General features: G+C 41.5%; 2 protein-coding genes across 3 annotated transcripts in view; both read left to right on the top strand.

Moving 5' to 3' along the window:
* Positions 1–25,578, top strand: part of LOC106657657 (pikachurin) — a 79,001-nt gene that overhangs the window by 30,571 nt on the left and 22,852 nt on the right. The window lies entirely within an intron of this gene.
* LOC106657658 (crustapain-like) lies at positions 1,757–2,825 on the top strand. The gene is made up of 4 exons (XM_014379275.2): positions 1,757–1,836; positions 2,219–2,324; positions 2,425–2,574; positions 2,652–2,825. Exons 2-4 carry the CDS (start codon positions 2,232–2,234, stop codon positions 2,682–2,684), a joined length of 276 nt encoding a protein of 91 aa, XP_014234761.1. The 5' UTR covers positions 1,757–1,836; positions 2,219–2,231; the 3' UTR covers positions 2,685–2,825.

Genomic DNA, 25,578 nt, shown 5'->3' with positions numbered 1-25,578 from the left:
TAAACGAAGTCGGGGGGCTGAAACTTTCAAGATGAATGCGTATGATTTAGTTACACCGTCTCGGGAGCGCAGCAGCAGCAGCATACACTCGCAATTTTGAATATATAATAAGTTCGATAAACAGCGGCACACAAATCTCTGCGTAACTACGGCGAAATGCAGCAGCTTGCTGCGCAGAGTTTTGAACAATGCATTAGCGCGCGCGTAATCGTGTTTGGGCTATTCATTAAATTAATCGAATCGGAATTCCGGCGCACTTTTTTTTCGGGAAGAGGAAAAGTTAAAGCTATATATATATAGATCGCGATACATTAACGCGGAGCAAAGAGCTTTGCACACGCGTCGATTATAATCGCAACGAGCCGCGAGCGAGCAAAAGTTTGCGCATTGAAAATAAAAAGTACGACGTGCGCAGAAGTCGTTTAGCGGTGCGTGGAAGCGCAATAACGAGCCTGGCCCCGACACGAATCGCGTGCGGCTGGGATCAGCTCTCTTCGCTTCAATATAATGCTACGCAAATACGTTCTTTTCATTAGGTCCTGCACCCGTGCCTCGGCGCCCTGGCCGACATATATACCGTAATCGCGAAGCGCGTAATCATAGTTAGTCGTCTACATTACGGGGCAGTCGTTATCGGGGAGACTGCCTGGCTGCAGCTCGGCGCATTACCTCTGCGTACTTCATCGCTCGGTACATATATGGTATGAGGCACGAGCGGTATAAGCATCACATCTGCCGTAGCACATGGCCGGGACTTGTGCTCCGTATCATAAAAGATGCTCTCGTCTATGCTATACATAGCTATACGTGTATACTCGCATTCTCTAGCCGACGATCCCCTCGTAACCGCAATGTGATACGAGCGGCGGTCGAACGGGATGCATATGCACTCTGCCTCCTGCTGCTGCTGCATATATATACTTACGTATCGCAACGTGGCATAATACGCGCGTGCGATATGACGAGTGCAGGACCTTGTTACAATATGCAACAGACCGGCAGAGACGCAGTTTCCTGGTTCTGAGCAAGCGTCACGCTTTGACGGATTTAAAAACCTGATCCAGCTGTACTCCGTCTTTGAATCTCGGTTTTTAAATCCCTTCGCTTCCTCGAAATTCCAAAGATTATATAAGGGCCATCGAGTTTTTATGATGAATAAGCGACGACGATTACACGCGTTTGCTCTACTGCCTGCGTACGATGCCGTATAGTTTATACAGCGTTCTGCGGTTCAATTATGTGGCGTTTCTCGTGTCGTCGTCGTCGTTGTGCTAATTCTCGGGACTGCGGAGGAACGTCATCCCTGTCACAGACGAAAGCGAATACAGCTGTTAACGGCACAAACGCACGCGAGTCTAGGAAACTCCAGAGCGAATCCATTACTTATATATAGTTGCCTCTGAATATTACATCGTACGTTCGTATGCAAGTTTAACCGCTGTTGCAATGTTTCACCGTGTAATCTCTACCCGCTGTACATTGTAACTTTTATATTTCACTATCGAAAATTATAAAGTTCATAATATAACACACACCTCTCGACGAACTCGAAGCTTACGCCGACGATTGAAAGTATACAGTGTAACGCCGCTAATCGAACAAAATATAAACCGCGTTCTATATAGAGCGAAGGCGAGAGAAAGGCCAACTAAATGTAGATAAACTTTTATCGATATCGGCCATACATTTTTTACACTTGCTCTTTGACTTCGATGCGGCGATTCGTCGCGTTATGAATCTGTAACAATTTATTCGGTCGGCTCGTACTTCTCGACGCATTCCGCCAGTCGTGGATGAACTTTTACCCGAGTAAAATAGCTGCTGCCGTCTTTCAAGGTACCGATACGTTGGATTTTTTCACTATTCTATATTATACTAGAATTTTTTTCTCGATTAATGTTAAAACATTTACGAAGTTTAATTTTTTTTTTTTTTATGATAAATTTTTGAAATAACCCAACTCGAGTAAAAAGACGTGTGTAAAGTTGAATTATTTTTTAGAGATAAAGAAAATTATTAAATACTACTTGGCAATAACAATAAATTAAGCACAAGCAAACTTTTATTGCATCAAATCTGTTTTTCTTTCGTTAGCTAAGATAAAAATTATCTTCGTAATTTATGTACCAGTCAGTCCGAGGTTTTATAACAACCTCGCAGTAATATTGATTACCTCAAAAGACAAAAGTTTGAAACTGCAAGCGCGTGAATTTTTTAGTTCGTCGACAACAATGAAATTTATCGCTGTCGCTTTGCTGTGCGCAATCCTCGTATCAAGTATACTTGCCGATCTGGAAGGGGCCAAAGAATGGGAAAATTTCAAAGTAAGCTCGCCACCAAAAATTTCATCACGATTTCGTTTATTTACGTTTCAATTGTTTTCTTCGTATACCATATTGAACGGGTTGTATCGTTTTGATTTAGTCGCAATTCAATAAAAAATACGAGGGAGACGAGGACCAACAAAGGATGAAAATATTCTTAGACAATAAAAAATTGATAGAAGAGCATAACGCCAAGTACGCCAAGGGTGAAGTCAGTTACACTTTGGGCATCAATCAGTTCGCCGACTTGGTGAGTGCTGGACAAACAAACGAAAATTAACTGAATTTTTGCCTTCTGTCTAATCGAGCGATAATAAATAATTTCAGACGAAGGAGGAAATAAAAAAATTCCACGGATAGAGCACAGACGCAAATTACTCGAGAAGTCGAGAGCGATACCGGAAAGCTTCAAAAGTCTAAGATAATTGCAAAAAAAAAATAATGTTTTAACAAGCTGTGCTACTTGACGTTTATCGGCAGAGATGTACTAAATAAATTATGAATACAACGTCGACTCGGCCGTTTTTCGAATCCGAAACTTTAAACAAGGAAATAACACTATATAGGAGACTCGTGGAAAATGCGACAGAGGCACACAGCCACACACACACACACACACACATAGAGTGGTAATTTCGTATAAGCGCGTAAAAGTTGTACAGTCGCAGTTGTATATAGCGTTCCAACTTTTACTTTTGAGACTGCGCGAGCTTATGCACACACGCGGAGTTGTAACTAGGCCAATGCGTCGCTAGCTCGCTCGCTCGCTCGCGCCCCGTGTCTTTGTGTGTGCACCGCAGCAGCAAAGTCAAAGGCGAAAGTCGAGCAGCGGCGGCGGCGGCAATTGTAGCACTGTAGGCAGTAGGTATAGTCGCTCTCGTGTAACGCGTGCGCGAATGTGCGCGGAAGACAGAGGGAAAAAGCTCCCACACGCTCGGCTGAAGACTTATACGCTACTACTCCCCGGGGAGGCTAGAAACGCATTTTGTCTCTTACATATACTTTCTCTCTGTCTTACATCCATGCGTGTGTGTGTGTGTATGTAGGCGTGTTCCTTCCGCCCTTATATATAGCGCATCATGGAAATAAGGCCTGAGCCAAGCCGGAACGGATCTCGCCGACTTTCTCGAGCTGTATATAGCTCTTGACTTACAAATGTTTCGTTGGCTTGAAAAATTGACGTCGACGTCGGGCTTAAATGCGTATATACGCTTTTCTTTGTACGTTATTATTATTGTGTAACGCACAAGTTTTTATAAAGGCGGAATCGCGTTCCCATACCCACACACCGCGCATACACCGCCGCCGAGCAGCAATTTTTCATCGCGAAATAGCAATCTCGCGAAAGTTTTTGGCGCACGCGAAAGAGGGAAAAGGAGGGAAAAAATTAATAAATAAATAAGCGGAGGCTCGACAACGTGGTACATTCTTCGAGCCTCTCATCTTCTTATCATCCCACAGTCTTATCGTATAAAAGTCATCGCGTTTGGCCCATTATCGCGTCCAGAAACGAGAACGAATAAAAAAAAAAAGAAACGTCGCGAGGTATAACGCACGACGCGGCTAAAGCTCGGTCCTAAAAGTTCGCAGCAGCTAGCGCGTGTCCATATACGTACACAGGACTCGAGCTTCTTTTTTCTTCTTTAACTCGTAGCGTATAATTCTTATAGGCATCTTTCTACTATTCTCGAGCGCCCCCACATATAGACGAGCTGTGCTGCGAGTCGAGTCGAGTCGGACCAACTTCTACTTTCATTTGTCTTTCTCTTGTCTGGCCGTTATCTTCCTTTTAACAAGCTCGAGTCTTATACGTCGTCGTCATCCTCTCTTTTTCTTCAACGGAGCAGCGAGAGAGAGAGAGCTGGAAAACTCGAGAGCTCTTCCATCTTGCCCCGCGCGCGCTACTACCTACCACCACCACCATATATACTCTTTGACTTTCTCCTAGGCGAAGCTCTCGCGCTTTGTCCTCGACAAACTTTGTCTTCTGGCCGCTGCTGCTGCGCGCGCCTTTCCTATCCTCTTCTTTTCCTCCCTTTCTCTTTTCTCCCCCTTGCTACTACAGCTGGACCAGTTTTTCTCTCACCCCCGCGCGCGTCGCGCGGAAAAGTCTATCTCCTCGCGCCCTGTCACCCCCGAACGCGCACGGGATTTCGCGGCCTTTTTGCCAATTCTCCCTGCGCCAAGTATATAAGGGCAGAGAAGCTTTCGGAAGAAAGTCTCTCTCCCCCCCGCGCGCAGCTATACGACTTTGGCAAGTGTTCTTCCCGATTAGGCGACACTTTCAGCGTTGCGTAGCGCAGCAGCAGTTGGCCCGAAGGCATGCCACGACGACGACGACGAGAGAGAACTTTTCGAGCAAGAGAAGAGGAACGTCGTCGCCTATTCTTCCCGAGGCTCGCATCACTCGACATTAGCTCGGCGCGCGAGCCAATTGAAAATCATCGTTCGCGAAGCTCGCTGCTGCTGCTGCTGCTGCATCTACTCAAACTTTTACGCAGACGACTTTTAGAGAGACAGAATTAACGAGGCTGCGCTATATCTTATTAGTTCTTTTTGAATTCAACTTTTATGCCACTTGGCACTTATTTTTCGAGAGAGAGAAAAAAAAACATACTTTTTAATCAGAGCCGTGGCAGCGTGAAAATACCTCGCTTTATCTACTACTTGAGAAAATCATATCGATCGAAATCTCTCTTTCTCTTTCTCTCTCCATCTGATAACCGAGTATAAATGTTTTTCGCGCGCACTTGGACTTATATATATAAAAGGACCGCGTCGGTGAAAGTTCGCAGCGGAAAAAATCCCATTGGCCCGGGATAAATTATCGCTTCTAGGCGAAAAAAAGACCGATCGTTGAAAATTATATTCGACGTACCGATGTGTCCAATTAACTTTGAAAATTGGTATCTCAGTTGGCGCTCGGTGAGCTGCACACCGCGTACACGAAGCGAGGCTCGTATAATTACCTCGTGACGCCCGAGCACTATTAATTCGCATTGTACACAGTTTTTTTTCTTCTTCTTTTTTTTTTTTATATCAGAGTTTGGTATAGAAAAGTTCATTACTCCTAATTTGGCTGCAAAGCACAAAAGCTCTCTCTCTAGAATTTAATGAGGAGAGCCTGTGCATTTTTATACTCTGTTTTCGTAATGGCTTCGAGTCTCGAAACGTATTTTTATATATTTCGAAATGTACAGTCACACAGGCGAGAACGTATTATACACGCGAGCGAGAAAAAAAACTAAATGAAAAATTCAGCCAAAATGATTGACGGCACGCGAGAACTTTTCTCATTTTGTCGTTCGGAGTTTGATATGATCTTGGTTCCGTTTTTTTTTTCACGGTGGGGGAATAAGTTGCAAGGGAAAAACTTTGGGGAATAGTCCGATTTCTAAAAGATGCGTATATACTTGAAAAAGAAACGAGAGAGAGAGAGAAAGAGAGGGGTGGACGATCATTGAATAACTCGCACAAAGTTTTTTTTGATACAATGTCGTTTGGCACGTGAAAAGACATTTGGAAAGTATAACACGAAATTCATCAAAGTTATCAAAACGGTGGACAATAATTTCATGTAGAAAGTCACTTACGTAGAGGAACGAAAATCTCTGAGTTTATGATAACAAACTGTCGCAGCTTTAGGGGTGGTCAAACATATTAGCTAGAATAAATCAAAATTAGTAAATAAGCGGCAGTGCGTGCGGACACGGCTAAATTATACATTTACCTCAAAATACCTAGGAAATTTGACGCAACGCATACGACAAGTTGGGCTATTCATATTAAAATCAAGGAAAGTAATAGGGCCCCCCCGTCCTCGTTCCAAGTCAGTATTTCTGCCGTTAGAGCTCGCAAAGCTTTGAATATGGAAAAAAGGAAGGACACAGTTGAGTTTAGTTTCACAGAGGGTAAGCTCTATATTACAGTGGCGTGCAAAAAAAAACTCGGTAAGCAAACAAGAAGTCGGGCACGGTCTAATCATTGCTAAATATCTGCAGTTTATGCTCTATATATCCGGTGGAGATAGGGTAGGACTGGCTTTGAATGCGATATGGACGCAAGAAAAAAGTCTCTCTCTCTTGCTCTATCTCCGTTTCTCTCTCTCTCTCTCTCTATCTCGGTCTTGGAGAGGCGCATGTATCGCGTCTGCGCTTCTATGGCGATTAAGCTCGGAGCTCCTTTCTGGCTTATAGCCAAAACGCCATTGCGCACGCTAGATTAAGCAGATTAGGCTGCACGCGAGAGAGAGTGAGAGAAAAGCATCCGCAGAGTCATTGCTGTGTTCTCTCTCTCTCTCTCTCTCTCTCTCTTCGGGCCAGCTATCTACCCGTAAATCGAGAGAAAAGGCTTCGTTCTCCCTCTCTCGTTGCTTTTGCCTTTATAATTGGGCATTTGTTTGAGTTATGTCGCACGCGCAAGCTATAGCCCGCGCGCTCAATTAAAGCTACGTTCTACTACTAACGAGCGAACAGCCACTACCACGTAGAAAAAACTAAAAAATTATTTTGACCGCGTGCGCGCGCGCGCGGACGAACTCAATTTTTTTCCTTTTATATATTCTCCTCTCGCTCGCTCTCCTTTTTTGTCTGCATTTTTTATTTCTGGGCTAGAATTAAATGGCTGCTAGCCTCTGCACAGCGTTAGTTAAACCTACCTGTTCCTTTTTATTTTTTTTATTTTTATTTTTTTTTGCCATTTCCATGCAATGACGCCACTTGCCATTCGCCGAGCTGCGAGAGGAGGTAGCTGTGTGCATGCGCCGCGAGCCCGCACTACACACGCTTGGCTTTTTTTAATTTTTGACTTTTAGCGCGCGCGACGCCGAGCGAGCTCACTCTACGCTCTCTGATGTTTTAATTTGTATATCCTTCGTTCTTTTACAACGGTTAACTTTTCTTAGCTTTACACGCGCGCGCGCACGAGAGAAAGCGAGGAATGTTTTCGCTTATAATCGGGCCGAGGCTTCAGTTACACTTATTAAAATATCAAGCTTCCGCGGAGCACGCGGCGGCGTTTATATTTAAAACAAACGAATTCACGACTGTCACTGCCACTGCTTGACTGGCATTTAATTTAAGCTCTTTGCATCTGGTATGTGCTCGCTGGCGCAATTGTTGCCATTTTCGCTGCTGCGAACGAATGCCTATATACCTGCGCGCCTTTAAATAAGAAATGCTCTGCCAGTGTTGTCGACTATATAACGTATAGTAGCGGCACAGCTCGAGCCCGATGAATACTTTTCACGCGCTTGTTTGTTAAGATTGCAGCAAAATTTTCCATATTATTTCTTTCATAAGCACCGAGTCGAAGCTGAATCTCCTCTTTAACGTGTTTTCGCGCTCGCGTATTCATGAGAATTTCGCCATGCTCCGTGGCCTTTATTGATTTTCTTTCGCCTTTTTTCACCGTTTCATTCGTTTTCCCATCGAAGAGTCAATAGAGGGGAATCGATCAAGACGTTTATACGCCAAAGTTAAACCAACTATAAGTACGGCTAATATTTGTTACCGAAATCATGCTATAAGAATCCAACGAGGATGAATAATTAAAACGGACATACTTTTCACAAAGCCATCAACAATTTTTCCTACTTTTCCAATTACTCAAAAAGTTTTTAATTTTTTCACATAGTGTAAGCTTTGTCATGATCAAAGCATTTTTTATAAAACTCTTGCTTTCTTTTTAGAAAAATGTTTTTTTTTGAAAAGTGAACTTGTGTTCTCCTGTAGTGTAAATTAAAAAGATTAAAAAACGGCATTCAAAACTACTCTTACGGATATTTTTTACTTAATTTTGGATTTGTAATGTGAGGAATCGTAAAACTCCTAAATTTAGTTAGATTAGCAGCTTTACGTTACATGTAAAACTTATATCGGGCATTTCATTAAAAATTTACGAGATTGAAACGAGGTAAATTTAGTTAAAGAATACACTATAAATAAAGCTTTGAAATGAAATTAGCTCATATTGCTTTCGGAAAATTAAGATAAAGCCACGTACGATAGTAAATTTTTATTATTAATTAAAACAGTCTATTAAGCTCGTTGACGAGTAAAGAACCAAAATGCCATATTGAGCATTTGTTTCACTTTCGTAAAAAAACTTTGCAAATAATTGTTCGAGAAGCTCGCCCCGACTTTGTAACAGATCTTGGTAAAAAATTTGATATAAATAAGTTTTTCGCACTTGAACTCAGTTAACATAGAGCAAAAAGTATAATAAGAAAAGTACGTAGCAGTCGTTAAGCCGGTTGATAATTAAACCCTCTCTCTCTCTCTCCTCCGTTTTATACATGTATATATATATGGCCGCTTTCAGTTTTTTCCTATACATACTTCGACTGCCGTCAGTAGCACCTTTTACTACGCCTTCGCCTTTCAACTGTATACGCCCGTGTACGTATATATACGTGTATCGTGAAAAAGTTGAAACATTCTCTTGGGGGGGCCAGACTGCTGCTGCTTTTTTTTTGCCTTAAACTTACTCGTAGTCTGTGATTTTTTTTCACCCATGATTTTTCCGTATATATACATAACTTATATAAGTATAACTTTGGCTTTGAACTTTTATTTCGACCATTTTGGAAAGCCGGGGCCTCGCGCCGGCCTACTAGCTGATGAATTTTAATGTTTTGCACGGACTTTCGCACTTTGTGCGCAGTTGTGTATAGTAATGGAAGCGAAGATCTTCAGCGCCGCGGCAGGCCGCTCGCGTGGTTACGAATTATTTTTTCTTTTCCCTTATTTTTTTTTTTTGTTCCTTCAAGACTCGGATAAAAGTAGGTATTCTCATTAAGAAACTTCAAGTATATAGCTATATGGAATGTAAATCGAAGTAAAAAGAAATTTTTTCACAGTGAGCCATTAACTTTTTTGCGGGGGGTTTTTTTCGCGCGAAATCACCGCCAATGTAAAAGCTGTAAGCTCTATAGTGGATAATTACCGACCGACATTAATGATATATATCATCAACTTGCAGCTTACATCTCGTGGTCCGAGCTGTAACCCAAAGAAATACGTTATTTTCTTCCGAGTTGGCTTCAAAGTCATACTAGCTTCGCTCGCGGGGTCAAATTCTCTCTGTGCAAATCCCGAATTCGAACAGTTGTGCACTTACTGCAAGGATCTAGTTGGCTTCTAGACGACTTAACCACTTGCTAACGCTTGGCAAATAGCCTCTATTGATTCGCTGCTGCCCGGACGGATCGAGTGCCCAAGTTTCTTGAGCTTGCACAGCTTATCTTCCTTCCCCGCAATATATGTATATGGGCTATTCCACAACAGGTGTTGCAAGCCCAAAAAATGAAGTTGAAAGTAACCATTTACTCTTCAAGAACACAATGAAAAATGAAAATCCTGAAGGGCACAGCCCCCTAGGTCCAACCCTTAAGGATCTACAGGGGCTCAAAGTTGGATTTTCATGGTATGAGGATATTCTGCTTCTTACTCTGCTTTTCTGGGTGGACATAAGAAAAAATTTTTAAACCATGTTTTTTCATGTAAAATTTGATGTAGAATTCAAATCTGTACTCAGATGAGACATTAATAACCTCAAAACCCCTTGAAATAGAAAGTATGGTGTAATAGGACATAAATGTCAAAAAAAAAATATGTTCGTATACCTCAAATCAGCCCATATTGTAATATGTTCATCGATACACCAAAATACAACTTCTGATAAAGTTTGGTAACTGAGTCTCCATTACAGATCATTATGTAGCTTTTGAAAGCCCAAAAAACATGGTTTTTTCCTCATTTTCCATGTTTTTTGCCTCTTCGCTAGCTACCAAATTGTCTGTAATGGAGACTCAGTTACCAAACTTTATCAGAAGTTGTATTTTGGTGTATCGATGAACATATTACAATATGGGCTGATTTGAGGTATACGAACACATTTTTTTTTTGACATTCATGTCCTATTACACCATACTTTCTATTTCAAGGGGTTTTGAGGTTATTAATGTCTCATCTGAGTACAGATTTGAATTCTACATCAAATTTTACATGAAAAAACATGGTTTAAAAATTTTTTCTTATGTCCCCCCAGAAAAGCAGAGTAAGAAGCAGAATATCCTCATACCATGAAAATCCAACTTTGAGCCCCTGTAGATCCATAAGGGTTGGACCTAGGGGGCTGTGCCCTTCAGGATTTTCATTTTTCATTGTGTTCTTGAAGAGTAAATGGTTACTTTCAACTTCATTTTTTGGGCCTGCAACACCTGTTGTGGAATAGCCCATATATTCGCCGATGGAAACTTGCGCTTTCAAATTTGTATAGATTATGAATGAGTGTAGTTGGAATTATTACAACGCGCACACGTTGAAATTTAACGTGTGCGAGTCGCCCATACTTTTCCGACTTTGTTAATTATGGAGATGAAAAATAAAGCTCATCCGGGATGTAAATTTTAAACGCGAGAGACGTCATCGCGTATACGTGCGTGCGGATAAACTTGAAATGAAGCGCGAAAAAGACTCGTTAAAAATGCATACATGTATGAATTTATCCCACTGCAGGTGCAGCTGGTACTGCTGCTTTCATAATGCGTCCCTTTTTTACTGAGAATTGATGTTGAGCTTTATTGCGTATACTAAAGCGTTTTATTTCGCATAACTAGGATCAAGTGTTATCGCGAAGATTATGGTGTAGTTTTTTTTTTTTCGTGTCAAGTCGCGCTTGTGCCGCGGGGCCATTATTCGATTCTGGTTTCTCGGATTTTCTCGAAATATGGAGTGCACTAGAGAAGCCAGTGAATAAATTTTTCCTTCCCCGAAAAAACCGAAACAAAATTTTGCCTGCGTTGAATTGCGTTTTTATTTTTCGCCACAAAGTAACAAGGTCACAAAATCCTAAGTACTCGGCGCATAAAGCACACTTCATTACACGAGTAACAGGCAGTAAAACCACGAGACTTTTCCGCGTGCATTGTCGCATAGAAAAGATGAGTGCGGATGGTGGCGAAATGAAAAAAAAAGTAAAAAAAAAAGCACATCTGAAAATTGAAACAAATGCAGCGCCGCGCAAGAAAATGCCTCGCACGCTCGCTTTAAATCTACTTTGGTATGTAAAGCAGCAGCGAGCCGAGAAATAATCATAAAGAAAAGTACATCTTTCTCTCTCTATATATATGTGATACGTCTCTCTCTTTTTTTTTGCCAAGCGAGAAAACTAGCATGAAGTCAGTTTGCGTCTTGAAAGGCGAGCGCAGGAGTAGAATGGCGCGCGCCCGGGCGGGTCATGCATGCAAGCCGCGCGCGCGCGCTTTGTTCTTGCTGCAGCACTGCTGCACGCCTCTGGCTGTTCCCTCTCGAAAACAAGAGCGATCATCTTTTTGTTGGATGCCCGAGCGAAAGAGAGACAGAGAGAGAGAGAGAGAGATAGACGGAGACAGAGAAAGAGAAAGAGCCTTGTTAGTATTGCCGTTGTGCACTCCTATATCATATACGTACACGCCAGAGAGAGAGGCAAGATCTTTTCATTTCGCCCGGAAGATATGAACATGCCTGCACGGCTGTACATAGCTACGTATATATATATAACACCAGATACGAAAGACAAAATTGTACGCTCACTCGTATAATATATGTTGAAGAGCGTAAGCCTTCATCTTGACTCTCTTGCTTTCCGAGATTTTAATGACGTCTCTTTATTCGCTCGATTTTCAATGTTTCTCTTGCGAGTAATCCCCCGTCTTGCTGTTGCTTCATCACCTTCTCAATTTATTTCAACCAAAAATAAACGCGCTTGAAGATTTTTTTTTCAAATTTATAGATAATACAAACATTAGAAAAACTTTCCGATGACATTTATTCGACGCTAAAATTATAAAATAGATCCATGCCAGAGCATGTAAATTACCCGCGTGACAAAAATGACCGATAATCGATGAGCTTCCGCAAAAATATTAATAAAAAAAGAGAGGGACCTTAGTTGCAAAAGTCAATCTTATAAACATTACAAAGCTTTAACTTTAGGAGGAAGCAATTGCAGCAGAACACATCCACAGAGCTTTGCATTTTCATCGCCAATCGTCGGATCTGCTTTATATATTTCTTTTTTATACGTGCACGCGCGTCATGATTATTCGTGAGAAGATAATGAGTTTGCTCCGAAGCCTCTTCTCCCCGAAGCTCTCGAAAAAGTCGAGAAATTCATTTTCTCTCTAAAAATACGCTGTTTTTTTTTATTCGCCTCGCTTCTTTTTTCCTCCCACTTCGTTGTAACAAGACCCAAGAAGCTTTCGAGGGCTTTACTGCGCACGGAGCGCGGGAAATTGTTAATGCAATGACGCGTCAAACCAAGTTTTAATGTACCGTCGAGTGTGTGTGTGGGGCTCTCTCTTCCCCCGAAGAGCTACACACTTCTTGCGACAAATACTCGCGACTAATGTACCGTTTTTTGAAGAATCGATAATGACGAGTAAACTGCATCGAATTACGCGCTACGTAGATGAAAAAAAGTAGATCAATTTTGTTTCACAGTCGTGAAGCTTACGATTTAAGCTGCTCGAGTCCAGAAGTTTACATTTACTTTCAAATTTTCAAGCATCATTGTATCGTGCTTACCGCTAAAGATGAACTTCATCATAACTCCCTGGTATACATTCTAGTATACAGTCGAGCTGGTCGAGCAGTATATCATCGAGATGTACTCAAGATCTATGCAAAAGCATAAATCACAATTCGCGTAATTATCTAGCATATCTTGAAATGTTTCAAATTCGAATTTCATCATCAAGCACATTTCTAACTAAACGCGAAGATTGAGCGAATATTCCATTAATTTATCATTTTGATCAAGCCGGACAATCAAAGCACGCACGTACGTTGGAAATTCTACAGCCGCAATCAGCGCTTGAATTCTTGAAAATGAGAGATAACAAATTTCGCCGCGGCGAAATAAGCGGCCGGCAAAACAAAGAAAATGGCGCTAAAATTCATGTTCGGCTTTTCACTGCGCACGAGAGATTTTTCTGGACTTGTCCGTTTTAACTTTTTTATATATCAGCGGCAGCAGCAGCAGCAGCGCTGGCCGCCGTGCTAACAGCGCACGAACAAGTCGAATGCCAAAAAGACGAGTCTGCAGCTAAACCAAGGCCCCTCTTTTTCTCGTTGTTTATTTTTTTTTTATTCGTTCGGTACTGCTGTTTCACCTCCTTTCATTCACTCGTTTTGTCCCGCATCTCTCTCTCTCTCTCTCTTTCTCTCTCCACTTTGCTAGCTATGTTTCGTTCTATTTGCGTTCACCTTTATTTTTCTTTCCTACCCCTTTCCTGCTTGCTTCTACCATTACAAGTTGAGGAAACGTTTCCTTTCGTCCCTGCAGCATTGTTCTCTCTCTTATAGTCTGCGAATCCATTCCTGCCTAGAGAGTATATATTCGAAGCGAGTCACGTACTTGCGCGCGCGCGCCCGGTAGTGACTCGTGCGTATATATAGCCAGCAGGTCAGAGCCAAGCCTCGTCGCTTTGTTTTTAGCTTAATAATTTTTATTCGGTTTGAAAGACGCCATCTCGCTTGTAAAAAACGAGGTTCGTTTAATGTAACAAAAAAAGACAGGAGGTAAAAAGCTTAATTCGAGGAAAGAAGAAAATTAGCGCCGAATCATATACAAGTAGCTCGAGAACGAAATAAATTATTTGCAAGCTCGAATCGGTCTGTGGGGGGAGAGAAAAAGCACTTCTCTCTCGGTGAAATCACAGCTATCACAGGCCTCGTCTTATGATATAGACCCTCTTTGGTTTGGAAAATTCAAACGGCCCCTGCACCCCCGATCGAGCCGTTACCAACTAAAACTCCAGACTCGAGCTTCATCCATCTGCGCGAAAGAGAAAAGAGAATCCAAAGTGCGTCGTCGCGCGGATAGATATGTATAAGCTGCTTCCCGTACATAATGGAGGCGCAGCTCGATGACGACCTATACATTCTATATATAGGTATTGTAACGGGGAATGCCTTGCAGAAGAGCCGGCTAGCTCGTGTCACACGAGAATAGGATCGCAAACCCGCGTTGCACAATACAACTCGTCGATACCTTGCTTCGACGAGCTCTGGTGATGATCCCGCGTACAGATGCTCGACGAGCCGTTGCTCGTCGAGTTATCGCCTCGCTGAAATGGGTCGAAATAGGCAACACAAAATAAATGATCAGTCGCGAATTAATAAAATGAAATAAAGCGATTTATTCGCATGAAAATTAATTAGTAATAATTCGATTGAATTAGGGCCGCACGCACGCTCGCAATGAATACAATAGATACTCGGTCGCTTACTCGTCGCTGACAAAGTCGTCTGCAGGATCCACTCGCACAGGGTCGTCGCTCGAGGTGGATCCGCGTTGGTTCGCTCGCACGCAAAGTTCACAAACACAGTTTGACGCTCGGACACGAAGTGAGGGTTCACGCGCTACGACGATCGATCGTAGGTCCCTCGATTATTTATTATCGTCTGCTCGTCGTACTTACTGTACGACGAGCCGCGCAAGTTACTTTTCTGTAAATTCAAATCCGCGCTCACGACTTAACGCGCGAATTATAATTCCGCGTTACAGTATATATACGAAAGAATCTCTTGGAGTATCTATATATCTACGAGGCTACGAAGACTTAGAGGTATATGGAAGTGTGATTTGGCTATATATATATAGTACGAGGAGGGAGCGCGAGAGTTACCTACCCGCACACACACACACGTGCAGATACATCAGCCTCCCGCGTTCGCAAAACTAACGGCTGTATGCGCCGCAACGCAACGAAACGAATCGGACAGTCGGATCGATAACTCTGCGAAGCTTACGTCGAGGTATTATATCACACACGTCGAACTCTCTATGGACACGCGTACGCGTGTGCGGCCTATGTGTATACTTATCGAATAATCTGCGATTGTTTTTATTCGCAAATATAAGCGCGAGGATTAATTTTAATTATTTTCTCTCCTCGCGCGATGCGTATAAGCGTATAGCGGCTCATTCTGTATTCCGATCCCCCTGTACACTGCGTAGACTGGATTTATCAAAGTTTCAAATAAAACCTATAGACGTCGATGAGACAACCATGTTGGGGCTTGACAAAAATGAGTATATATTGTCTATTTTTTTATGTCATTCGCCAGAGACTATTTTATAGAATGAAAAGTTTCTACATCAACAGCTAAAATCGAAATTTTCATCTACTGTACTAAAATAAATCCTATAAGCCCCCCTTGATCTCAAAATGACCAATGCTGAAAATGAGAAAAGTCCGTGAAAAACTAAAAACGTGCGAGTATATTTTCCAAAATTTTCATTAAAATCATAAGTTAACTCGTTAACTAATTATGAAACATTGAAGTTGAGAAAATGAAATTGAAAATGTGCTTGCATGCACAACCCACCCACACTGATCTTCGTCTTTATATATAGGAAAAACGGAAAAGTTTAAAGCCCCGTTTTTCACCTTTGACTATATGGCGACTCTATATCTCTCGTTCTTACCCCTTTCTACGATTCTATAAAGTGTTATATGTATAATGCGAGTATCAGTATATCACGATCCCGAGAAAATGAGAACGGAGCTTCGGCACTATGCTGAAAATTCAATATAGAACCGCGTTAACCATCGGGTTGTACTAGCCAAGACGGGGCGAGTATAAAGTATATGCGAAGGTTACATTACTTTTATTATGGGTAGTAAAAATTTATCCAATTGCCCGAGGAACTCTCGACTCTGCTGCGCTCGCTCATTTTATCCGCTGCCTCTACTAAGTCATTGTTTTATATGGATATCGATAGTTTTTCACTGCATTACAAAATCAAATGACCAGCGAGCTACTCGGCATTTTTATCCATTGACCTTTTTTTACAAAAACATTTTCTCTCCTTCGATTATTTAGTCTTGATATATCTTAGTAAGGGAAAGCTTTTATATTATGGAGCAAATAGTTGATTCGCTTGTCACGGCAAATATATGTACGGATTTTTCGAGTTTCAATGAATTCACTTGCCTTGCGCGCATGCACATAGAATCGCACCGATGCAAGTGTCAGCAAAAAAAAAAGAAAAATTTCACGCGCGACTCGGGGAAAAAGAGTTCTTGTAAAATCTAGAAAATGACGCTGTACACCGCAAGCTATATATCTCCAAGTAATAACGCAACACAGCGGCAAGATATAACAATGTCGTAAATTCCGCGCGTTGCAGCAGCGAACGAACGTTGCCATTCGTGCGCGCCACCCGCCAAACTTACCCGGCTTCTCTTCTCCGAAAGACAGCTCGCGAAATATAAAGGCCAGAGATTAATAGAACCCGACCGTCCATGTGTGTAGCTCGCACGAGGAAAGAGATGGAAAGAGACAGAGAGAGAGAGAGAGAAATATAAAGCGGGTGATTGATGGCATATCGACTGATAGTTTCAAGTAGTGCCGTATACGCTTCGTGTGCAGCTCCGATCTCGCGGAACGACGTCATAAACATGCGGCTGTCGTTTTAGAAACTGTGTATGAGGGGGGCTGCTCTATACTGCTGCAGCAACGACGACTACCACGACGACGACGACGACGACAATCGGTTCTCTTGGCTTCTTGAACTTTAAAAGCCAGCAATAAGTCGAACTTTTTAACCTAATTAATTTGGAGTAATAAACTGCATTGGAATAGCTGAGAAAGTCGTATTTACGAGGCACTTAAAATTGGCTGGAATCTCTCTGTGATTCTGAATAGATATATATACACAAGTAGATCGGTGATTTGATTGTGCTTAATATGCGTTTGTGTCTCCATTAATTATGTACTTGAGATTTGGTCGTTGAATAAATTATCGGTCGTAGGTACACACGGATATAAGGATCAAAAATGCTCGCTTGTCATTAAAATTTTCAAGCACATAAATACGGACGAATAAAGATAGTCCGAATCTATTTATTTTTAAGGGTCAGCTATATTTGTATCGTATGAGCGGGAGAAAAGTATTAGTGAAACTTCTTCAATTGTATTCGCTTATCCATTGCGAAATAATTGAGAAATGGTGAGATGAAATTTTTTTTCTTTGGCACAGAAAAGTTATTGAACTTCTGGAAAAAAACATTGGTCTAGTTTTCTTGATAATTCAAATCGAATTTCTGTTTAAAACACTAAAAAAACTCGATCATTCTTCATTGGCTTTCACCTGCTTTATAGCATCTTTATATTTACACTCGTGACGTTTACTTACGCTTTTCGCGTAAATAATTTACCAATAGCGTGTTAAGTTTCTCAAAGATTCTATAAGTAGATTATGTGCTTTGGTATGCGCTTGCTCAGCTTTGAACATATTTCACCCAAGTTGTGTCGTCATTTTTTTCTCAGATATTTCTTATAAAACATTCTCATACTATTTAAAGTAAACTATTGAAATGTGTAATGAGCTTATCGTAATTGCCTATCGACCGTAGTCAGATTCATTATTGGTTTAAATTTCCGTTTATATAAACGTGTAAGTTTGAATATCCGCGAAAGTAATTATTTATAAAGTGTAATAATTATTTTGTAAAAAAGATTATGAGTAAAGTGAAAAATCGCTTATGAATAAAGCCTGAAAAGCATAAATTAATTTTCAAGTGCAGAAAAGGAGCTCGTTTGTCCGAAGGCAAATAAACTCTTAATGCTTTTTGGCTATCAAATGCTTTTGAACAAAACCTATACGAACAAGGTCCAAAAGTTTTCTATAGAGGGAATATTTAAGCGAGATGTAATATAACGAGCTTGGTACATCGTCGGTGGAAAAAGCTATACGCGAAAAATAATAGACTTTTAAAAAAGGCGGCTGGTTCGTGTACGTCTATATTGGATGAAATGAAATTTAGCCGCTGAACCGCTTTAGCGGCGTGTTTTTAGAAACTAATAAAAATCAGTTGTATAAATGTAATTAAAAAATATTACTTTGCTGAAAATAGAGATAAAAACAAAATTTAATAACAACGCAACTCAAATGAATTTAATAATCTAGTGTTACGCAATATCTAGAGGTACGAAACAAAAGATAAATAGAATTCATCCATCCCGATAAAGGGCTTTTCACGAGAGTTTAACGCTGAAGTTTTTTTCGGATGGCTGAGTTTGAATAATGTAGATGAGCACGTTTCTGCGATGTAACATATTTTCTTTTCTATTTTCAATTATCATGTTTGCACGCGAGGCAGAAGTAAAAAAATAGGTTGTACGAATTATTCTTTGCATTGGACGAGTAGAACGAGTCTAGTTTGGGTCAGACGAGATTTCAGACTACCAACATATCGGCCGCATTCGCTTCGGACATTTAAAATGTTTCCCCGTAATTCATCAATAAATCGACGAGGAAGAAAAAAAAATTGGCAATAAAGTTGAAAAGTGAATTGGAATCGACCAAGTGCACAATGAGACAAACTGCTTTGCTGCTCAATGTATCGGCAAATTTAAATTTATTTCTCGCTCTGTGTACTGTCATTAAAACTTTTTTTTTGTACAAAAATTATGTAATTAGAAGTTTTAAACTCAGGCCGCAGCACCACCAGGACACGATAAATCGAGGAAAAGGTAGCTCAGCAAAGCTCACTAGGCGACAAAACTTTTGTGCGCAGCACTGCACAGTGGGTCGTAGGTATAGGAATAAAGTTGGCGCGCGGCGCGCACAGAGAGTCGATGTGCACGATGCAAAAATGTTGTACACTTATATATGTACAGAGCACGCGAAAGCGCACCTATGGGGTCACAGAGAATAATAATCAGCACAATGCCTCATTACCTAACGCAGGCGCAGCTCAACGCGCCGAGCCATATACTCTCATGGATTATGGATGTAGATTGCGCGCTGCAGCACTGTGTTTGTACTACTGAACACACTAATAATTAATGACAGGCAGGCATTTATAATATAGTCCAGAGTACGTATGGGTGTGTGTGTGTGTGTGTGTGTGTGTGCGTTGTATAAGCACCACGAAACAATGTAGTCAACGTGCAAGCTCGAGTCTCGGGCCGCTATCTGGCACTATCCCTGTGCAGAACGACGAGTCTCTTAGGGAGTCCAGACAAATACAATTTAGCCGTGTCGCACAGCGTGGATAGTTTATCGATTAGCAGTGTGTGAACTCTATTTCCATCGCTCCCTACTGCTATACTTCACCCTTTTGCAGTCTATGTGCAAGCTGCTGCTGCTGCGTGTATTAGCACGCACGCACCAACACAGCCACAGGTTGATATATATATAACGCGTAGCACCTATATACAGCAAACGCGTGTATTATATAGTCACGAGTCTGCAATTACGTAAAGGTAAACAGACTCGGTGCGGAATCGACGAGTAAGTTGGCTCGATGCCGATGAGTGCTGAAACGTAAAGAGACTCGTGCTGCTGCATGGCGCAGGATAGTTAGCATTTGCCTCGCTGACTTCATCTCACGTTCCTATATGTACACGTGTGCATGTGTGTGCGTGTCAACGCTTGGATGACGATACGCAAGAACGTACTCCCACGTTAGGCAGTCCTTGTGTAGTCGTATGTAGATACCTCGAGCGAGACGTACATACACACATATATACTGGTTGACATTGATATAGTGGTTTGCAATTGACACGCTCGTTTCAAATCCATCTCGCATACGCACACATTATTATTATACAATGCGACGTGCACGCCGCGATCTGCCTCTGCCGTTGATTGATTTTTACTCCCGCGCACTCGAGCTTTCCAGCATAGCAGCACTTAACGCCCGGACGGACGCATTTTTGATGGCGCGCACACTGCTATGGTCAGCTTAACAAAAGTATCCTCGCTGCCGCTGCTGCTGAATTTTTAATCAATGCTTCCTGCGTGCACGGATTTATCCGCAACAATTACCAATAGAAACATTTCTCGAAATCTCGACTCGAATACAATTTTATTTGCCGATTTACTATTTCCATTTGAGCGTCTGTAAACCTGTTGTTAATTATCTGTATGGATAAGCAGAGAATGCGCGATAAACGCTTCGAGCAATATTACCAATAATAATCCTAGTCCTTTATCCCTGTACAATTTGAGTTGCCAGTCAATTCGTTTTCCAGCCACATCAATAATTTGATTCAATATATCATCGTCGTGTACGCTTCATAACTCGAGTATAACGTCGCGAAAATTCCTATTCAAGGTAATGATCAAAAAGACCAAAGCTAAGGGTATCAAAAAATTATATTGATACTATTTTGATATTATATTCACTGTAATACTAAAAATTTAGCTCAAGTATTTTTAAAATAATTGCATGAATAAAAAAAAAATACAAACCGCATAGCATTTGGTTACCATTTAATGAATATGAATATTTCGGTGGAGCGATTCGATATTATCGAATGGTTTATCTCTTTTGTAATTGTATATTGTATTTTCATATTAATTTTTGGTCGCACATTTGCATGGATATTAATAAATTTATCATCGTTATTGTTTCTCTCTTCCTCTCCCTCTCTCTTCTATACGTCGTTCTCTTTGTACCAGTACGTGCGTGTTGGCGCAAATCAATATTTACGGATCTCGCAATCGAAAGCTTTTGCGAGCGCGTAAAAGCACACACTCGCTAAACCTCCGTACGCGCGATCTTTATGATTTTTCCAGCTTAGGTCCTGATTAAATAAAAAAAAAAAAAATAGTCACGATAAGGTGCAGGTAGCAAGCTTACCTTTATCCAATGGATGGTTGGAGAAATGATGATCGCTCATAGAATTTATTTTCACAGCTGTTTAATTTCGATTGAGTAATTCATTAATGTTATTCGCCTAATATGGGTAGGTCAGAAGCAAATTGGTAGCCCCCTGTACGCATACGCGAGCTGCTTTTTATTGCATATTTTGAGCTTGAAAACATTTAAATTAGTTTTGCACGAAACTGCAGTGAAAATTCCAGGGCCACTGCGTAAACTCAGTTGAACGTGTACATACGTATACAGAAAATGTAAATGGAATAAGTTTGACGCGCTTTAATCAAATTTTTTCTCATTTGTTTTCAATTTATTTCGCGCATTATTCCGGTGAATGGCTTTGGTCGTTACAGAAAAAAGAGGGCTTTAACTCGGAGATGTAGCAGAGGGTAAGGGTATGCGAATTCGGCGTGAATAAGTTAATTAATTGGTCTCAGGGATTGCTGTGCGCAGGGGGTCTGCGCCGCAACGACTGACCACCGGATAGCTTATGCTTGTCGTTACAGGGTGGCTATACGGATTACCGATACGATTTATGCACGACAAAGCATAAAGTGAAAATATATATACGCGTGCGTACGAAAACGAAGAAGAGGCAAGGGAGTTTAATTTTCTTCCAGTATCCTTCATTTGATCTTTATAAAAATCCACTCGAAACGGCGTGAGGGTTGCTGGCTATTATTCGTATATACATAAATACGAATCCGATATTCAAATCGAAATTGAGTAAAGCTAGTCGAAACTTTGCAGACAGCTTTTTACGTTATTTGGATGAGAACTCAATTACCCATCCGCATCGGAAATACTTCAAAAGCTCGAGAGAGAGAAAGAGAGAGAGAGAGAGAGAGAGAGAAAGGAAGGGGGAGAACATTTTTCAAGAGGAGCTGTTTAATAACTCGTGTCTTTGTCGAGTGTAATGGAAAAAAACGCGACAACGAAGGGCGCCGATATACACAATCACTTGCTTTGAAATTTAAAGCGAACTCATTTTTTACACGATAATTCTGAAAATATGCTCAGTACTACATTCGTAGATGATTAGGTGTAGCATAATGAGAGACAAGACAAAAATTTCCACTCGTGATGTTCGGAACAAAAAGTCGGAGAAAAAAGGACCGCAAAAGCAATTTAAAACAACCACTAACTAAATACGGACGACGCGGAAAAAACTCTCGAAAAAAAAAAAAAAAAAATTGAAATTGAAGCTTTGACCAAATGAGCGCGCAACGCGGACACACAGAGTATTCGGTCAGCTAAAATGTCTCTCCCTCATATTTATATACGCACGCGCGCATGTTGCAGACAATTGAAACGAAACGGTAGAAATGCAGCACTCGGCGGGGCAAAAGTCGACACTCTGCAAAGTTCGCGTATGCGTATATTTGTGTCTGGCAGTGGCGCATACACGTTTTGCTGTATATACGTATATAATCGGATCAGAGCGAGAACGAGAGAGTGAGAGAGAGAGAGAGAGAAAGCCGCCATTCGTACGTGTAACATATATAATACATATATATATTACGAGAGGAGAGTCTGACGCTTGCCGGATTACGACTACTGCATAAAATGACCAGTGTCGCGCTACTACTAGCTCTGTTAGTGCAGCGCATGGAAGTCGTCGAGTGCAGTCTCATACCCCCGACTCTCCTTCCATAGCTCTCTCGGTTTCTCCTCTTTCTCCGTGATTAATTATACGAGCGGCCGACGTTGTGTGCGTGTAAAGAAGAGCCGCTGCCGCCCCACACGCGAGACCCTCTCGACGAGCAGCTACTACTGCTCTTGCTAATGGTCAGATATGCTGATTCTCATTCGCGCAGGCACATACTTATTTTATTACTTCACATTAAAGTCTTACCGAGCGTGTACTTATGAATGATAAAGTTAATTGTAATCTGCAGGCTCTTGCCCCACTGATTTATTGCTAGCTGTTACTTCTAACGTTTGACCGAAAAATCCCACGTATAATTAATCGACTGGTCAATTTTTCTAATTGCACCAACTCCGACGTATCTAAATTCATAACCGTAGTAAAGATTTTATTATTCAATAACGGATGAAAAAAACGTGAGAAAAAAGGAGCGAACTTGGAATATATAACAAAGATCAATCATCGTTATTTGACCAGGCACGGTCTTTGATTAATTTTTGTGGTAACATAAAAAAAAAAAAACTAACGGACGAACACGAAAAATGATGGAGCGACTGCGGGCATCAGACACATTTGGCTTACACTTTCGATCCATCCACAAAGTAAACTTGTCGAAGGTTGATTAAACTAAGTGATTCATTATTAGATTGACCGAAATAGATGATTGTTCAAAAAGTTGGATGTCTGGCGAAGACATCGGCTTTATAATATTTATAGATTTTGAATAGAAGAAGTTATATAAGTTATAAATAAAAATTGATAAAAAACCCGAGTATAATGGATTCCTCTATAAAATACAAAGCCATCTAAATAGATGTATCAATGTTACGAGCCTCCCCGTGGAGGGCATATAATGCAGCCTTCGAAAGTGCGCGCGCGTGATAGTCGTCGAGGGGGTTGGGGCGAAAAATCGATTCTAGGACAAAAAAGAATACTAAAAAAGTATTTTAAGCTCATTTCCATACGTGTGGCGCAGCGGCGACAACACAGAGCATCGCGCAACATCGTTCGTGGCAAAAAGAAATACGCTCAGATAGATCGAGCTTATATACGAGGGATCTTGACAAAGGCCAAAAACGCAACTTGGCTTTCGAGGATATCGCCTCGTCTAAGCTCGTTATCCAAAAAAAAACGTATTATTAAGTCTATATCGTCGACGTATAATGCATAATAAAGTAGAAGAAAATACCTTAAGGGTGCTCGAGTATACACATAACCAGCACGCGCGTCCCTTTTTTTCTTCGGTGGTTGTCCTCTGCGTATTCCTTCAACCCCCTATAATACGCCAATCTTTAATTCAGACTGTGCTATCGCGCACGACCCTTGGCATCGCTGTTTTTAAGTGATTGATATGGGTTCTTGTATAGCAAACACGCAAAAATCGCTGTATTTTCGTCTACCTTTTTCGCGACATTTTTCGGGGCAAGACCTTGAATCTTCTATTGACCCTTTTTCTTCCCAAGAGCTTTTCAAGTCCACACACACGAAAGTACTTGCCTATTTTTCATTTCGTTTGGCCCTGTCATATTGACTCTTTCAAAGCCATAGTCACACAATCGTAGTTTATACATATAGTTGCCATGGCTTTCAATATAAACAAACGCCAGACACTTTCCGCAAGAATAGCCTTTCGGGTGGATTTTCGATTATCAAAAGAGTTGGGAAAGTATACAATAAGCCTCGCCCAGATATATTTTCCAGTATTATACGTTATTCGAGCTAAAAATGCGCACACAATAGAAGAGCGAATCGCTCGTTTAAATACTTTTGCAGCGATATATTCCAGCGATTGCAAAATTGCAGTATACGAGAGTTGTTTTTCGATACTCTTTTGGCTTTAGCGCGCAGTGTCGAGTTCGAATATCGTGGAGCACGTGAAATTTTTCCATGCAGCTGATGGCCGAATAACAATAAATACGTTCGACCGATGGATCTTAAGCTCGTTTTTCGGGAAATTTAATTACTCTCAAAGGATATAAGGCTTAATCTGGCTCTATGCAGATGAAAAAAGCTCGCAAGCTGCACTTGAATTTTTGCAATTTCGATGTTATTGCGCCAACCGACGAATCCGTGTAATTCGAAGAAGCCTACGTGCAGCAACACGAGTACAGGCTAGAGAAAAGTTTTTTAATTTCGATAAATATGATCGCACAGAGGCGCGTGTGGGCGTAGTTTAAAAAGTATACGACCCATCGCTGTTGCTGCATCATCCGCCTTTTAACCCGAGGCTCGCGGAGGCTTTGTAACAAGTATACGATACTGCAGCGTCGCTGACGTCGACACTCGGGGCTCGAAACTGACAAATCCACAACTTCTCGATCCTCTCGCCTATATAGGTCGCATTTCTAAAGTGCTAAAGGCGTGTCGCGCGCTTGCAATTGTGTAAGTCCGCGCGCGAGGCGCCATCATGTAAGCGCGGCTAAATCGCCCTGATAAATCTCTCACCGAAGTCTCTGCGGCAAAGGCCCTCCTCTATACATTGTCTCTTTCTCGAGCGAGTCGCGATGCTCCAGTTTCGCCGCGTTTCAGGTGGGCGCTTAGAGTCCAAGATCTCGCTCTATATATTATATAGCGCGACAACTGCCCACACACGAGTACACGAGTACTCGCGAGTATTGTATATATACGTGTGCAGTAGTTCTCTCCCTTAACTTGGCTTTTATTCGTCGTCATCGTCGTCGTCGTCGTCCAGGCGCAAGAAGTATGAGTGTGCAGCTCACCTACATACACTACACATCGCGCGAGTTACCAATGTAACACGCTCCGCAGCTCTGGCAAAAGTTTCGCGCTGCACTGCGCGCTCCAACGCTTCACCCAAAAGTGTTCACAGAGACCACACTACTATAGCAGCCCGCAAGCAGCCTGTTTAAGACTGACCTTCTTTTTTACAAACTTGCTCTTCTTGCTCTGGCACTTGGGCATATTTTCCTTCTTTTTCCCCC

This window comes from Trichogramma pretiosum, unplaced genomic scaffold (genome assembly GCF_000599845.2).
Source record: "Trichogramma pretiosum strain Unisexual culture from Peru unplaced genomic scaffold, Tpre_2.0 scaffold90, whole genome shotgun sequence".
In the NCBI taxonomy this organism is placed as follows: domain Eukaryota; kingdom Metazoa; phylum Arthropoda; class Insecta; order Hymenoptera; family Trichogrammatidae; genus Trichogramma; species Trichogramma pretiosum.
The sequence above is the reverse complement of the archived record's forward strand: the minus strand, read 5'-3'. Positions and strand labels throughout refer to the sequence as shown.